At 37.1% G+C, this 15,820-nt stretch overlaps 1 protein-coding gene across 1 annotated transcript; it reads left to right on the top strand.

Annotated features, from left to right (window-relative positions):
* The first annotated feature begins 52 nt into the window (after positions 1-52).
* Positions 53-6,472, top strand: PTP4A1 (protein tyrosine phosphatase 4A1). Its single transcript, XM_082048059.1, has 5 exons — positions 53-192; positions 1,613-1,705; positions 2,086-2,216; positions 3,614-3,688; positions 4,869-6,472. The coding sequence occupies exons 1-5, from the start codon at positions 88-90 to the stop codon at positions 4,984-4,986; spliced, it is 522 nt and encodes a 173-aa protein (XP_081904185.1). The 5' UTR covers positions 53-87; the 3' UTR covers positions 4,987-6,472.
* The last annotated feature ends 9,348 nt before the right edge of the window (positions 6,473-15,820 follow it).

Here is a 15,820-nt window from a genome sequence, read left to right as displayed (position 1 = left end):
AAGTAGACTTCAGTTTCTCTCCATCACTTCTGTATTAGATTTTTTTTAATCCTTTCATAATCTTGTTGCATGTTTAACTAAATCAATATGGCCCGAATGAACCGCCCAGCTCCTGTGGAAATCACCTACAAGAACATGAGATTCCTAATCACACACAACCCAACCAATGCAACCTTAAATAAATTTATAGAGGTAAGTCTGGGACAGAATTTTTACTGATGTTATTTTTTAATGCCTGAACAGCATGCTATATTAGCAGTTTCCTTCTTTACTAGTTGATAACATCTGTGGAAGCCATATCAAGAGGTACTGAGACTGTTCATAAATTGACTTTTTTCAAATACTGATGACATGCTTCGAAGACCTACAGATAAATCTATTCAGATATACTTTGGCCTTCACGAAAACATACTTTTGAAAGTGAAGGACTGAAATAATGATAGTGTCTAGTACATTGTACATGAAGTACATTGTTTAGGTCTGAGAACAGGAATTATCTGGCAGAGTTATGTGTAGAACAATACAAAGATATCTCCCTTCAGTAATAGCAGATCATGATTCTAGTGTTGTTTCATAGAATCCTCTGAGTGTCAGTGTCTATGTGAGTGAAATCTGTGGCTGTAGGCTCTGCATCCAGAGCTGCTGAAGCCATTTTAAGTGTTTTGGTACATGCTGAAATTGTTTACTGATTAAAGCCAGGTCGCTTGGCATATATTGCTAGTATCAAAACTTATCATCTAAACCTTGCATCTAGCATGTTTGAGCTATAAAGTGCCCAGTTAAAAATGTAGGCATGTATGCTAACAATAGGTTCCTCCAAAGTTGCCTCCTGTTAAGGTCTTGAGTTTGTAATGCAGTCCTTCATTAGCAAGATTCTAGGGGTATTATGCCTCAGTTGTGCATTCAGTGTGGATAATGTACAAGAAACATAGTGAGATAACATTTGTTTGTCTTTATACTCTCACAACTAGATAAAATATTCTTAGGCTATGCTTCAGTCACTACTGTGACGGTTACAGTGTGAATGATGAGTTGTTGCAGGGATAACGAAGAGTAATTGCCCCCTTCTTATTTCTTAATGGAGGATAATAGCAAAATTGAAAGTTTGTTATTCTCTAGTTATGGTAACTCGGGAACTGGAATAATTTGTCTTGTGCTCGTAACTCTTAACAGTAAGAAGTCTTATAATCCTGTTGCTTTAAGCAGACAGAGAGAAGGGGAAGATCTAAACTTCCCTCAGAATGCTTTTGGTGAAGCATGTAGCTTTGCAAACCAGGAAACTTCCTGTTTCATTAAAGGAAGGATGTTTTAGAGGGGGCCTATTTATTTCATTAATATTTAGGTGGATCTAATTTTAAAAGAAAAAGAAGCCTGATCCAGTGTAACAAAACTTAATCTTCAGACATGTTTGCAGAAGAGCTTAAAGGTATCTGGCATTAGCACACAGGTTTTCAGTTATTTCATCTTGCTGTGTTTTTCACAAGGTGGCAAGCATTTGTGTAAGTTTACTTACTGAAAATTTTTGAATGAGTTAATAAGCTAACCTATTGAGAAAATTAGATTTAAGTGAAGTCAGTTTACTCTTAAAACAGGTGGTTTTTTCACCCCCTAGGAACTTAAGAAATATGGTGTTACCACAGTGGTGAGAGTGTGTGAAGCTACTTATGACACTGCTCCGGTGGAAAAAGAAGGCATTCAGGTTTTGGTAAGTAGTGCAGAAGCAGAGTTTTAAACTGATGCACCACCTCTGCCCCCCCACCAAAAAAAAAGTTTTTATACCACCTTATTAGGTCCAGAAGTGTATTCCAGTAGCTGATGGAAGCAAAAGCTGTACAGACATCCTCTCTTGGTCAGGAAAAAAATCTTGTTTGGAGCAAAATAATTCGCTTAATGGAAACAGATTGAAAGGAATATGTTCCTAATTTTACTATGGTATACTATTAGAAAACTGTAAGCTTGAGTGGTTCCCTTAGTTGTCAGCTCTTGGCCATTGTGTCACCTCCATTTTTGTGTATGCACGTAGCATACAATCATGAAGAGTCCTATCTTTATGTATTTATTCATGTATGTCACACTATATTCTAGGATTGGCCCTTTGATGACGGTGCTCCACCATCCAACCAGATTGTTGATGATTGGCTAAACCTCCTTAAAGTTAAATTTCGTGAAGAACCTGGTTGTTGTATTGCTGTACACTGTGTTGCTGGTCTTGGAAGGTGGGTAGAGTTGAATTGCCATCCTTGGTCAGACTTGTTAAAATCTAGTACAAAAGTTTATTTGAGTCAAATGTAAAATAGCCACTTATCTGGTATTGGAATGACCTCATGCTTAAAAGTAGTTCAGATGGTAGGGAACTGTTGTCTGTAAATATTAGACTTTAAAAGCCTTTTAGTCAACAAATGATGCAGGCAGATCTCAGACAAAAACTACTGAATGAAGTAAACAAGTATATTCTTATGCCAAGCATATTGATAATTTTTTTGTCCTGCTATGTCATCTTTTCTTCTAATGGGTTTCGTTTTTAGTGACACTCCTGTAAACTTTCTCTTCATCGACATTGCAGCAATATTTCCAGTCTCCTTGTACAAAGCGTATTGTAACTATTAGCCTCAAATAAGTAGGTCATTCTGTCATATCAAGACGAACTTTGATCCACCACCTATTTAGTGTTCTCTGAAGTCCCAAAGCTCTGTTTCTGTCTCATTTCCAACAGTGAGTGTCAGAATTTTTATAGAAAATGCTAAATGTTCTTCTCTTAGCCCTGTTCCCTCTGTCTGCTGCCACTGTCTTAAATGCAGTTCCAGCAGTTGTGAGAACATAATGTTTTTGCTGCTGTTGTTCTAGACTACCTGGTAACTAGATCTGTTCAAAAAGCAGTTACCATATTCTAGGCATGGGTTTCAGCACATCCAATATAAAATGGAGCTTTCTGGTCTTGCTGTCTGTAAGCTTGGCTTATCCACTGTTTGCATTATGGCTTCACACATAACAAAGTTGACTGTAATGCTGAATGCTACCAAAACAAGTCGTCTTCAGCTGCTTACAATGATATCTGTTGTTTTTCCTCAAAGTTGTGCAGTTAACTAATTGAAAAGAAGATCCTAGCTTTTTACTACGTAAGGGTTTGTGTTTTTTTTTTTTTTTTTTAAATCCTTGAAAAGGATTGGGGGTGTGCAGCAGTCTGTGGCTTGCGTCTGTTCATAAAACTTGTGACACCAGTTCTAGGACTTCTCAGTTCTTATTGAGCTGACTGCTCTTCTGATTAATGCTTTGGGGTTCTGACTGCTTCTAAAGATGCTTGCTTGTGGGAATGGAAACCCATATGCAACTCCTTCCCATAATCAATTGGCTTTGAAACAAATGGGTAAAGATAATTTGCATTTTATACCTTCTGTTCTCTCCTGTACCTAAAGTCAGATGAAAAAAGGTAATGTTGACCAGAATTAATTAAAAGCCCTTGCTTACGAAGAACAGTGTTGCAGATGGGTAGCTTGAAAACAGATGGTATAATGGCTCAGTTTTTTGCTTCTCCAGGCCAGAAACACCAGATACACAGAAGGACAGAAAAGGGAACTGGTTAAAGTAAACAATACTTTTTTTTTTTTTTAACCAGAGCTCCAGTCTTAGTTGCACTTGCACTGATAGAATGTGGAATGAAGTATGAAGATGCAGTGCAGTTCATAAGACAGTAAGTATGAAGCTAACATCTAGCTGTTTCAAAGACTTAACACATTGATATATCCTTTGGCACTAAAGGCAATTCTAAATGATGTTCTTGTCTTTTACTGTTTGTTTGTTTGTTTGTTTTTGTAACATATTTAGTACCTCTGAACTTTGTAACACGTATTGTGTATAGTCAGTATTGTAGGTCTTGGCCTTTGGGATGGGTATTTTCTGTTCATGTGGAAAGCAGAATCAGTAAGATACTTGAGCAAGTGTAAAAAAAACAAAAAAATACCCTAACTTTCTGTTAGATCTACAGAGTTGTCTTTATTATTTGTACATGTGAGAGGCAGAATATATTTGCAATTTAGGTTCTGTCAACTACCTAGAGCTAGCAATTGTTCACATTTGTGGATCCTTTCTTCTGTATTAATCAAAGTGTGCTAAACAGTTCTCCTAGTCTTTTCTGGTAGTCTACCAAAGAAAAATATTTCCTTGAATTTTTTTAGTAAATATAAGTTGGAGGAGAACAATTTTAGTCTCAAGGCCTCAATTTTGCAGGTTTCAACTACATTAAAAAGAAGCTGCAGCTCATATAAACAATACCAAAATACTTCTTGCATAACTGCCGAACGTTTAAAGAATTAAATTCAGCTTGTACATCTTAACATGCTAGTATATATGAAGTGAGGAATAGGAAGCCTGGCACATATTCCAAACACTCAGCAAAAATGTACCGTTCCTTCACACACTTCTAGTTTTGAGAAAAACAAGAAAACTCAGTTTCTGTTCAGCTTCTTATTATGGGAAGTTAGAATGTTTATGTACTTTCTTAATATTGTAGTATTCTTCAGAATTACATTAAGAGTCTGAATAACTTCAGCTGTCTTAAGAAGACCATCTTGCATGTGCTCCATAGCTTCCTTTTGAAGATCTGAATTAAGATCTTTGACTTGTGTATTTCAGAGGCTAAAACATAGTCTAAAATGCTCTGTACTCCTTTGAGCATGCAGTCCAATGAAGTATTTGTGAAAGGAAGCTACCACCCTCTTTCCTGGCACTTTCAATTATCCTTACTTTGGTTACAGTCTTGACTTAATGGTGTTTTATTTAAGTGACCTAAAAATATTTTGCTCTGGTTGGTGATACTGTTTCACTAGACAATAGATTAATGTTCTGTTTAAAATATTTTTTCCTCCATCTAGGAAGCGGCGTGGAGCTTTTAACAGCAAGCAACTTCTGTACTTGGAGAAATACCGCCCCAAGATGCGTCTGCGCTTTAAAGACTCCAATGGTCACCGAAATAATTGTTGTATTCAGTAAAGCTCAATAGCCTATAGTACTTCTTTGGGAATAAAGGATGGAAACTAGAATTAAGCAGACTGCATGCCAGAGACATCAGTCTGATATTTTATTTTTAGTAGTAAATGGAGCTTCCTTAGGAGTATTGAATAGGCTAAAGGCTTAGTAGAAATGCAACTTCTGTGTTTAGATAAATATCCGTTTGGAGACTCAGTAAATGTTTTTGCTGTACCCTGTTTCTGAGCTGTCTCCTTGTTTGTTAATTACCAGTTTGGATATCCTTTAATCATGCCATTGAGTCTTACCCACCTAGTTTGAACTGCTAAAAATTGGGGTACTGAAATAAATCAATCTGTAGAGAGATTAGGTGCCAAAATACCCAGCATATCAGCTACTTGTTTTTCCTTATAAATGAGCATATTTCTGATGACGTGAGAACTACCAGCTTATCTGGACCTTGTTATCTTTTTTCTACAGTCATTTCAATATTGAAGAATATGGCCTCTAAGGTAGCCTTGCCTGCTCACTGTATGTTTTGTCTCCCACAATCGCACTAGAATTATCAGGATTTGCACAGTCTGTCTTTTTAATACTATGAATTACAGCAACTTTTTACCCCAGCGTCTGTACCTTTCTGTTATCCGAACCTCTGCATTTTACAAATCATTAGTCTCTGGTTATTCATGTAGAAATCTTTTAAATTGTACAGAAGCACACAAATCTTTAATGTCTCCAGACAAAAAGCCTTACAGTAAAATTAATGTTGGCACTTCATGTGCAACTTAACAGAGGGCCTGAAAAGGTTGGGAGGGGCTATTTAATATTTCTAGTAAAATGTTGCCTTTGTCTTGTGCAGGAAGTATAGAATATGCCCTTTACTTTAGTAAATATTTTTTTAAAATGTAGAAATGCTTTGTTATTGTAGCTAAAAATTCTTAATCAGAAAATTTCTGAAAAATCTTGTAGTTTCTTTTACTGTACCTATTGAGAGTTGTTTACCAACTATTGCTTTGTTGAAAGTGTGATATTTTTTTTTCTTTTGTTTTTCCTCCTTGAGTTTCTGCTATGACTTGGGCAGACCTCTGTAATATTTTGTATGCCTTTCAAGCTGCGTAACTTAATATTTGAATACTTGATAATTTGTTTTACTATGTAATTGATAAAATGGTGATGTGTATTAATGTTAGTTCAACCATATATTTATACTGTCTTGGGAATGTGTGGTTATAGTTCTGTGGGAGAAATAATTTTGCCAGTGTTCACCAGCTTGTAAAATCTAGTGCAAGAGCTTAAACATCTAAATAAATACTGAAATGCACTTACGAAGTTTGCTGAGATGCTCATGACTTTCACTTAGTTTTGTGTACTTTGTCAGCAGTCTTGAGGTGCCTAAATCCAGAATCTATCCAGGCATCTGTTTGGTTTTTTTTTAATCTAGGCCTGAATGTCCCCTTTGCTGTAATGTTTGCTGTTTGTTTTACTCATAAATAAATGTGGACAAAAATTATTAATAGAAAGTACAGTATTTCTTTATGTAGCTTACTTGTCATGTCCCTTTCCCAGCACTAAAAGAGGCCACTTGCTTAGTGTTCTTGAAACTGTCTTTACATATATGTATGCTATTCTGCATTTACTGCAGAGCTTGGGGGACACTTGTATCAGTAGCATTAGATTTTAATTACCAAACAGTATGATACAGTGCTTCATTGTCAAAACCGAAGTTAAGTCCAAGCAGAAGATATCCCAAAATCATGTGAGCTAGGACCTGTGTTTGGGTTTCCAGAGTGGTGACCAAATTTCCTGATTAGGACTGGAATATGCTTTTAGTAGCCAGCTGAGGTGCTGTTCTTACTGGTGATCGTAAGCTTAGGCCTATGTCTGCTTAAAATTAAGCTATGCTTATACCTATCTTGGTTTTCTAACTGGTGAGGTGGAATGCTGTGTACACGGGAAACTCCAATGAGACTTCTGATGAATTGTTCTTGTAACGGCCTAGTCTCATTATAAACTTTGAAATTCTGTATGATTTAAAACTGCCTGACACTGAACATAATTTAGCTTTGTAAAGTAGTAAAATAAACTCTTAACTAGTTGAGCTTTTCTTTTGGAAGTTAAACTTAGTTTAAAGGGTATTTTGATCAAAGGAATACAGCTTCATTTGAGTGAGGAAACAAGGCCTATTCTTTTGGAAAGACATCCGAAGTCGTAGATGTTTCTGTTGTCAAGATGGACTAGACTTCAGGAACAATCGTAAAGACAAAACCTACAAAAATTCTGTAACTCAGCAGTTCGGCAGGCTGACATAAATACTGGTGTAACACAGATTAGTATCCAAACTGAGTTAAAAATACTAACTGGTCACTCATGGAATGAGGAGGAATCTGCATAACAACTACCAATATAAAATTATTAGTGCAAGTGTGCTATATACATCAGATTTTTGCTCTGTCTCCACAGGATTCACATGGGTAAGGAGGGCTGTGTTTACGTTAAGAGTTCTAACATGTTATTGATGGGAGCTTGGTCCTTTGAACTCTTTAAACTTGAGACTGGACTTCACTTTAGTCCAGAACACTGGGATTTCTAAAGAGGAAAAACTTTTGCACAATAAGTGTGTCTGTTTAAAGCAAAGATCAAGTCAGTCTTAGAACCGTTTCCACATTTAGACATGAATCTCTAAGGAACAGAAGATTGCTCTTGTGTAGCAACTCTGGTAGGTTTCAGGGACTAAGATGTTGATTGTAATTGATAAGATAGCAGATGGAAGTATATAAAGCAAGTTATATAAAGTTCTATATAACTTTTATGATTTTGCAAATAAATGGAAAGAAAAGTTTAAATGGAATTACTATATCTTCACTTAAGGCCAAAGCCTGGCATGGAAGACAGGCTTTAATGTTACCCTAATGGCTTAGGTAAATATGGCTTGTGGTAGTATTTGTAAACTTCTGCTACATGCTAAGGAATCTAAATATTCATGGGAAACAGGAGGAGAGGGAGAGCATGATCTTGCAATTATCGCAGCAGAAAACTTGATGGGTTCTCTATACTGTTCTGTCATGTAGTCCTTAAATATTGCTGAGAAAAATAGTCAAGATATTCTTTTACTTGATATCCAAAATCAGGTATAAAGTTAAATATGATACTCTTAAATCTGATTCTCAGAAGTGCTGAGCATTCACTTCCAAGTGAAGTCTGTAAATACTGTATTTACACAAAATTATGTAGTACTACATATTTCTGAACAATCCTGAAGTATTTCAGACTGAATACTCAAAGCCAGTTAATATTTCTGATTGTTAATATCCCTGGTCTTCAGTTCTTCATGCATAAAAATGTGTTCACATATGGAGGGCAGCTGTGGAGATAAGCAGTAATTTCTGAAGTAATCAGACCCATATGTATTATTGCAGAAGAAACAGTAAGAAAACATGTAACTCTGTAGAGTACAAATTCTAGGTTAGACTCAGTCCATAAGAAAAGTAGTAAAGCATTGGTCATTCTTGTGACCATTGTTCATCCTTACAAGTGAGACAAGGGAAAAATAGTTTAATTAGGTATTTGTTTTTGAGAGTGCCAGACTAAGGCTTCCTAGATGGCCTGAGCTGTATCATGTTTAAGCTTCTGAGTGCTTGACTGTGCAGTATTAATAACAATGTTTTTCAATTTTTTTTTTTAATACATGCAACAATTTAAATAGTTACTGAGAGGTAGTATTCAAAACAATACTGCAGATTTGTTGGGAATTTGCTATATTTTGCAAGCATTTTCTGTAAGTACGCAGGTGATGTACAAGCTGGAGATGATCATAATCTATTTGGAACAATGTTATCTTTTTGTACATATTGTGTGATCCCTGCTGAGCTGATCTTCGCTGCAATAGAAAGAATAGCTATAATTCGCAAGTCGAATGCAAATCTTAAAATCAGGCTGAAATTTAGTGGGTGTTTCTAATAGCTGGGAGGGACTCATCTAAACAAATAGAATTTTACAACATGTGAGTAGAGGCTTCCCTGACAGTAGAACAGATTTTGCACCTCTCAGGCAAGTGATATGCTGAGAGAGAGGTCTAAAATAGGTTAGATGAAAAGCTCTCTAAAGGTGAGGGCATAGTCTGTAAAGGCCGCACGGGACAGCAAATTCAGTTTGCAATGTTGGCATTATTTTCCTCTTGATCACCTGCATTAATACTGTTAATTTTGATACATATTGTTCTAATGGGTTCTGTCCTCAATGCATTGATAATTAATTATCTCTATAACAACACAAGTTAACTTATCGGTGGAAAACATCTTTGTGAAGTAATAGTGGTTAAATAGTGGTCTGACAAGAAAAGATAAGGCCAGTGCCAGAAGATCAAGTTGCCTCCTTCAATTTCGGATTCAAATGAGAACCTTTTCGAAGTGTAGCTGAAGAAAACCAGATACCACAATGTTTAGATACATGGGAATGTTCAATATAGAAATACTTAAATAGTAGAAGACATTCAGTCTCAACACTACATTTAACCTGTGTCAGTGTAATAAAACCTAAGTAAGTATATGGAAAGAGTATTTTCTGGTGGGCTGGAGTCTTAATTACACTTTATTGGTGTAGTAACAGCAGTAGCAGATCCTTATCCTTCATATAAATTCATACATGTGAGTTTCACAGATGTTTGTTCTGAAGAAGACTGAAACTTAAATTACAACAAGACAGAGGCTTAAATTACAAGGAGAAATAATTTAAGACATGGTTATGATACTGATCTGAACAGGACAGTGCAACTTCAGTGCTGTCACACACTTCATCAGCTGATACTAGTGGGAGGTTACACACTCCTTAGTTTGCTTTCTTCAATTCTCAAGTAAATCTGTGTGTCACAAGGTAGGGTATGCAAAACCTAGACTTGCCTTTAACATTTCAATTCAACTCTACAAAATGAAATTTCACTTCATCCTAACAAAAGCACATAAAGACAACGGTGGCATAGCAGATCTGAGAAACCATCATGAAGGGGTTCTCCTACACTGCAAGTACAATAGTTCCTTTAGGTTTCATATAGAAGGTTTTCCACAGTAACACACACACACCCCTATCCCAGGGACAAGCTATCCTGCTCTCCACCATCTCGTATGGCAGGATCCTTGCTTCTCCTTTCTTTCAAACAGGGAGTTCCATGTAGGATGCTATGGAAGATGCGTACCTGGCAGGAACTACATAGCCTTGATGCACTATCTCAGGTCTCCCCACATGGACTGTCTCTGCACCATGTCATTATCCAGTTGGGATTAATTTGGCTAATAGGGAGGCTTTTTTACTAGACAGACACTTGGTGGCCATTTCCCATTTTAATCTAACCAGTCAGACAATTTTATAATATCCAGTCATTGTGTCATGTTCAGGAGGCTGTTCTTCTGATGGAGAGCATGCAAACTTCCCTACATTTGTGTTTAATTGCAAACCTGACTTATTTTTACTACTCCCATTCTCAAGCTTCATTTGCATGTCTGATCTCAGCTCTTTGCTGTGTAAGGTTTGTTTTGTACCTTGAGGGTCCTGACCTCCCAAGTTCTTGACTTCCTTATTTTGTTCCTATTTTCCCTGCTCAGAAATTATTGGTCATTCCTATTTCATTTGTCTACTTGTCCTCAAAACTCTCTTCTGGGCTTCCTTAATTGGTATCTAGTTTTCTTCACTGGAAACAATTAAGAAGTACTATCTAATGGCACTTCATGTTTACATTCCTGTCTCAATTGTCTTCCAGCACCACCAAGTATTTATGCTACTTTGAAACTTGGATCTCAGTAAGTTCTATTAAATAGCAAGCCCTTTCCCTTTGGAAGGAGAAAATTTGGAGGTTCTGAGTCAAGTCCAGGAAGGAAATTAGAGAGAATCACAATATATTTTTGAGTTGAAGCAATAGGATGTTTTGGAAAGAAATCCCCTAATAGTCCAATTTAGAGATACAGAGTAATTTAGATCGGTCAAAACATTAGGAAGTGATCTAGTCCAACCCCATGCCAAAAGCAAGGCTAACTTCACAACTAGATCATGTTATTCAGGAGCCTGTCCAGTCAAGTTCTTAATATCTCCAAGGATGGAGATAACTTGGTCCTTTCCAGACCTCTGTTCTAGGGTGTGACTGCCCTCCCAGTGAATACTCTTACCTTGGTAGCTAGTTTTCCTGGATGCAGTTGGCCTCTTTCTCCCATTTTTTCACTGTGACCTCCTAGAGAGACTATCTCTTCCTCTCTACATCCTCCTGCTAGGTAGCTGAGACAGCAGTAAAGTTCCGTTCTCAGCCTCCTCTTAAGAAACAGATATCTCAGCATGCCATATGCTCCAAGCCTCTAATTATCTCAACCCTCCACCAGGGTTCCCTCCAATTTGTCAATATTTCTCTTGTACCAGGCAGCTTAAAATCTGACACGGTACTCCAGTTGTGGTCTGTAATCGCTTCCCTTGACCTGCTGCCTGGTCTCTTTCTGATGCAATCTTTCCATTCAATTTGTCCACCAGGTCCCTTCTGCAAGGCTGCTTTCTTGCCAGTTGACCCCCAGCCTGTATCACCCATGCATGGGCTATTACATCCCTTACGCAGGACGAACAACTGAAATGGCATTTGTTGCTCTCCATCCATTGAAGCAATCATCATATGCTATCAGATTGGTCAGAGTAGTTTGACCTCAGTAAATCCAATGTGACCTGTACACAATCGTTTCTTTTTCATGTGCTTAGAAATGGCTTCCAAGAGGATTTGCTCCATAACCTTCCTGGGAAAGGAAGTGAGGCCGATGGGTCTGTATTTCCCTGGAATCTCTTTCTTGCCTTGAAGGTGTGCATGAAGTTTTCCTTACTTCAGTCATCAGAAACCTCGCCAGTCACCAAGACCTTTCAAAGATGAGAGCAGTCTTGTGACAGCTTTGGCCAGCTCCAACAGTACCCTTGCATGCATTCCATTTGGTCTAGTTGGTCTAATTGCTCCTAAACTCCATCCTTCTCTGCTGTGGTGCTGATCTCTTCCTCATGGTATCCAGTGATAGGACATGTAGGAATAGTTCAAAGCTGTGCTGGGGAAGGTTTAGACTGCACATTAGGAAGCATTTCTTTACCAAGTGGGTGGTCAAACACCAGAACAGGCTTCCTAGAGAGGTGGTCAATGCCCCAAGACTGTTTAAGAGGCATTTGGACAATGCACTTAATAACATACTTTAATCTTTGGTCAGCCCTGAATTGGTCAAGCTGTTGGACTAGATGATTAGTGGAGGTCCCTTCCAACTGAAATTATTAGATTCCATTCAATTCCATTCTATTCTAATTGGGGTACGGTGCCAAAGGCAGCGGCAGGCACCCAGGGGCACAGTTTTTTGTATCTATTGTAGCTAAGGCTGGGATTGAACGAAGCAGCTGCAGCTGTCTCCCTGCACGCCTAGCCTCTCTCCCTGAGGAGCGCTGCACCCATATGAGCACTCCACATCATATAAAGTTTATCATGCACAGCTATGTAGGTTCCCACTCACACAGACTGCAAATATAGTACTGTATAGCTGGAGATTAGCAACTTCAGTATTTATACCTAAGAATGGGGAAAAAAAAGAGTAGGGCAGCTTTGGGCCTGGGATGATAATTACAAATTCTGAAAGGAAAAAAATACGTGGAATAAAATGAAGAATGGATTTTCCAGAGGTCATTATGCCACACTATAAATTATTAGTTAAACTGGAGAAGGAGATTTAGTAGAACAATTTTAAGGCAGAAAAAGCAGGAGACAACAACAGATAATAATGGAAGGCTGGAGAGAGTTTGAGTGGAATTTCCAAACAATTGATTTGGGAACTGCACTTTTGTGTATGTATATATATATATATATATATAATTATATTAAATATATAATAAATAATATATTACCATACATAAAGCCACATAATATATAATAATATATTACATCTATATGGATAAAATTATTTAATTGCATTTTCATAAAACACAGAATATGATCAAGAACTGTGATGACTGGGGAAGATCAGCATGGTATACATAGTCCTTGTTACTTTTGTCCAAGATTGAGGAATTTAAGCTAAAGCAAATAAGATTTCTTCTCCAACAGCCTGGAGGACTGTTAGCAATATCAAATTCAAGCTTTGAACCTTTGAAGGTCTTTCATTTGATTTTGCTTTCCCGAGTGATACATCATATATCCTTCCTTCACAAACTAATTTATTTTATTGCATTTTTTCTTAGTCTTTATTTACATTATTCTTTATTTAGAATCCTGGGATTAAGAAACAATTTGCTTATTTCTGTACAGTGGTCACCCTAAGGTCTCTTGGTTCTGTGCTCTGAAATTCAACAGAACAGCCCCACAATCCAGCAATTCCAGAAAAAAAGGCACATTGCCAGTCTCTATTTCTAGCGCCATGGCTGTGCCCCTGCTACTTGATGCAATATCACACTTGTTGGCAGGAAAAACGCTTAAGACAACTGGCTATAGAACTGGAACAGAGATGTAGAGAGCGTAAAAGATGAACAGAGAACATGTGTGCAAAGGAAATATAACATTCAACCTTAGTGGAAAAGCAGGAAGAAAATCTCACAAGTCAGAAACCAGACTTACAGAAAGCTTATATAGATTTTTAATAGAAGATATATCATGTACTCACTACAATGTAGATGAATAAAGCTATTTGTATATATGTAGAGAGTTATTTACATGAATAAACTTTTCTTAAAATAATAATTGATGATCTCTCCTTACAAATATACAGAATAAAACACTGATAAATTATCAAACGAGCATTTATTCAAAACAAAATTATTATTTTTTACTAACAGTTACTACCAAATGCTTGTCTCCACAGAACATTAAAATTAAGGTGAACAGGTAGTGGAGTGAAATCTCAGCTGTTTAGAGGATTAGTAACTCCAGCAGCAGTTCCATAGGCAACTGCCCAAACCTGTGTGAGAGATAAGTCTCAAAAGCCTGGTTTATGCAAGATATAATTGTTTGTTTTCTTCTACTGGTCCAAAATTCCCTTCAAGGATTTTTCTTTTCCAGGGTCATAGAACTGTCTGTAAATAACTGCAACTGTATCTTGTCTTCTGGGATGAAACATATTTTTTCAGTCTTGAATCTATGCATTCCACTGGGTAATTCTTAAAAAACATAGCTTGTAGCTTCTGTATATTTCATCTCTCTACTAAAATCTACCCTTAGTCATAGAACTTTGCCTTTGTTCACCAAAGCTGTATTGTTAATTTTAAAATCCACAGTTCCTTTCACCTGTGGAACCGAATGGTTTTCTGCTGCTTTCTAGAGTCTGACATACAGCTGTTGTTTGATCCAATGACTGGCAGCTGCCAATGACTCTTTATGGGGGATCTTAAACTCGGTGGAAAGTGGGTAAAGCGGAACACGTTACAGTTACTGTATTAATTAAGCAAGGAAAGGTGAGTAATGAAAGGAAAAATAGTGTCAAAATCAGGCATTCTTAATAAAAAGACTAAAAAGAATCAGGAGATTTTTGGCTATTATCGTCCTGCATTTGAAAAAGAAACAGTAAAAGAACTCTTCCTACAACAAGAAATAGAAAATATGTGAAGAACCAGCAGTTCGAATTTTTACTAAGGATACTGGTTTATGCTAATTTATACTCAATAGGCTTCAAATAAGCCAACTATGGAGCTTCCTGAACCATTGGTATCAGCAAATCCTGGATATTGTGAACAGGCAGACTGCTGCTCCTCCTGTGAAAAATCATGGCAAATGTAGTTTGAAAGACAGTTATCTAATTATTAAGAGGTGTAAATGTAATATTTATGACTTTTCAAAAAACAGATACTTAGTAGAAAAAATAAGCTTGTTCAGTGTTGTAAATTTAGCAGAGAAATACAACCGTTTCTGTAGTAGATAATTTATTTTGAAGGTCTAATTGGGCTTTGCATGACATTCTAAGAAGTTACATATTTAAAAATAAGTGTAACACTTGGGTATTAAAATCATTTCAATCAAATATCTTGAGAAAATTCAAATACACATACCCAGCCAAAAAAAAATGTCCCTGTGAGAGTATGCTTGAATAGTTATTGGGCTACTGCTATAACATATCTCATCTTTTGACAGTGGCAAATACTACCCTGGGGCACTGGAGAAAACTTGTTAGTCTTCTACCCTACCCCATAACTGATTTACCTAGTTAGGCATATGAAACAATCTAGCTCCTTTCTACGTTTTGACAACTGGAGAACTAGTAATTAACACTCATCAGCAAGCCATGTTTAAGACCAGTAAGATATCTGTGTATAGCATATTTTGAAAAATACCACTTAGAAAAAGACACGGAAGGGCAGGGGACGGTTGTCAGGAAAATCATTTGGGAAACTCTGGGAAACACTTGTGGCTGAAAAGAGACTTTGAATTATAAGCAAAGAAACTGCCTTCTGCTGCTGCTGCCTTCTCTCATGTTCAGGGCACTAGCAGACCATTTCCTGAAAATAAATAGGTTGCTTTCCAATGGAAACAACTTGCAAGATCTGGACTGTTACCAAGTAGCTCATGCGTAAAGGCATATGATAAACACATTGCTAGGAACGATAGCAGATGGTGGAGTTGTAATTGTGTATAGCTGACCTGCCATTGTGTATAAAGATCCCTGTAATACCTATTAAGTTGTCCTTTGTGGTGTTTTTGTTTGGTTGGTTGTTTTTTTTAATGTTAAATAAATCCACAACATAGGTGCTATAGGTGGGCAAGTTCGCTATATATGTGGCCAGCAATTGTGACTATGAAGTGACTGGTGCAGCATGGGTCATAGCAAAAGAAAAGTACACACACTCCATTATAGGTCACGGGAGTTATGTGACTTTTGAAAGTGTA

Source organism: Streptopelia decaocto (genome assembly GCF_964273445.1).
Source record: "Streptopelia decaocto genome assembly, chromosome: 3".
Lineage (NCBI taxonomy): Eukaryota > Metazoa > Chordata > Aves > Columbiformes > Columbidae > Streptopelia > Streptopelia decaocto.
This window is presented reverse-complemented; position numbering and strand designations above follow the sequence as displayed.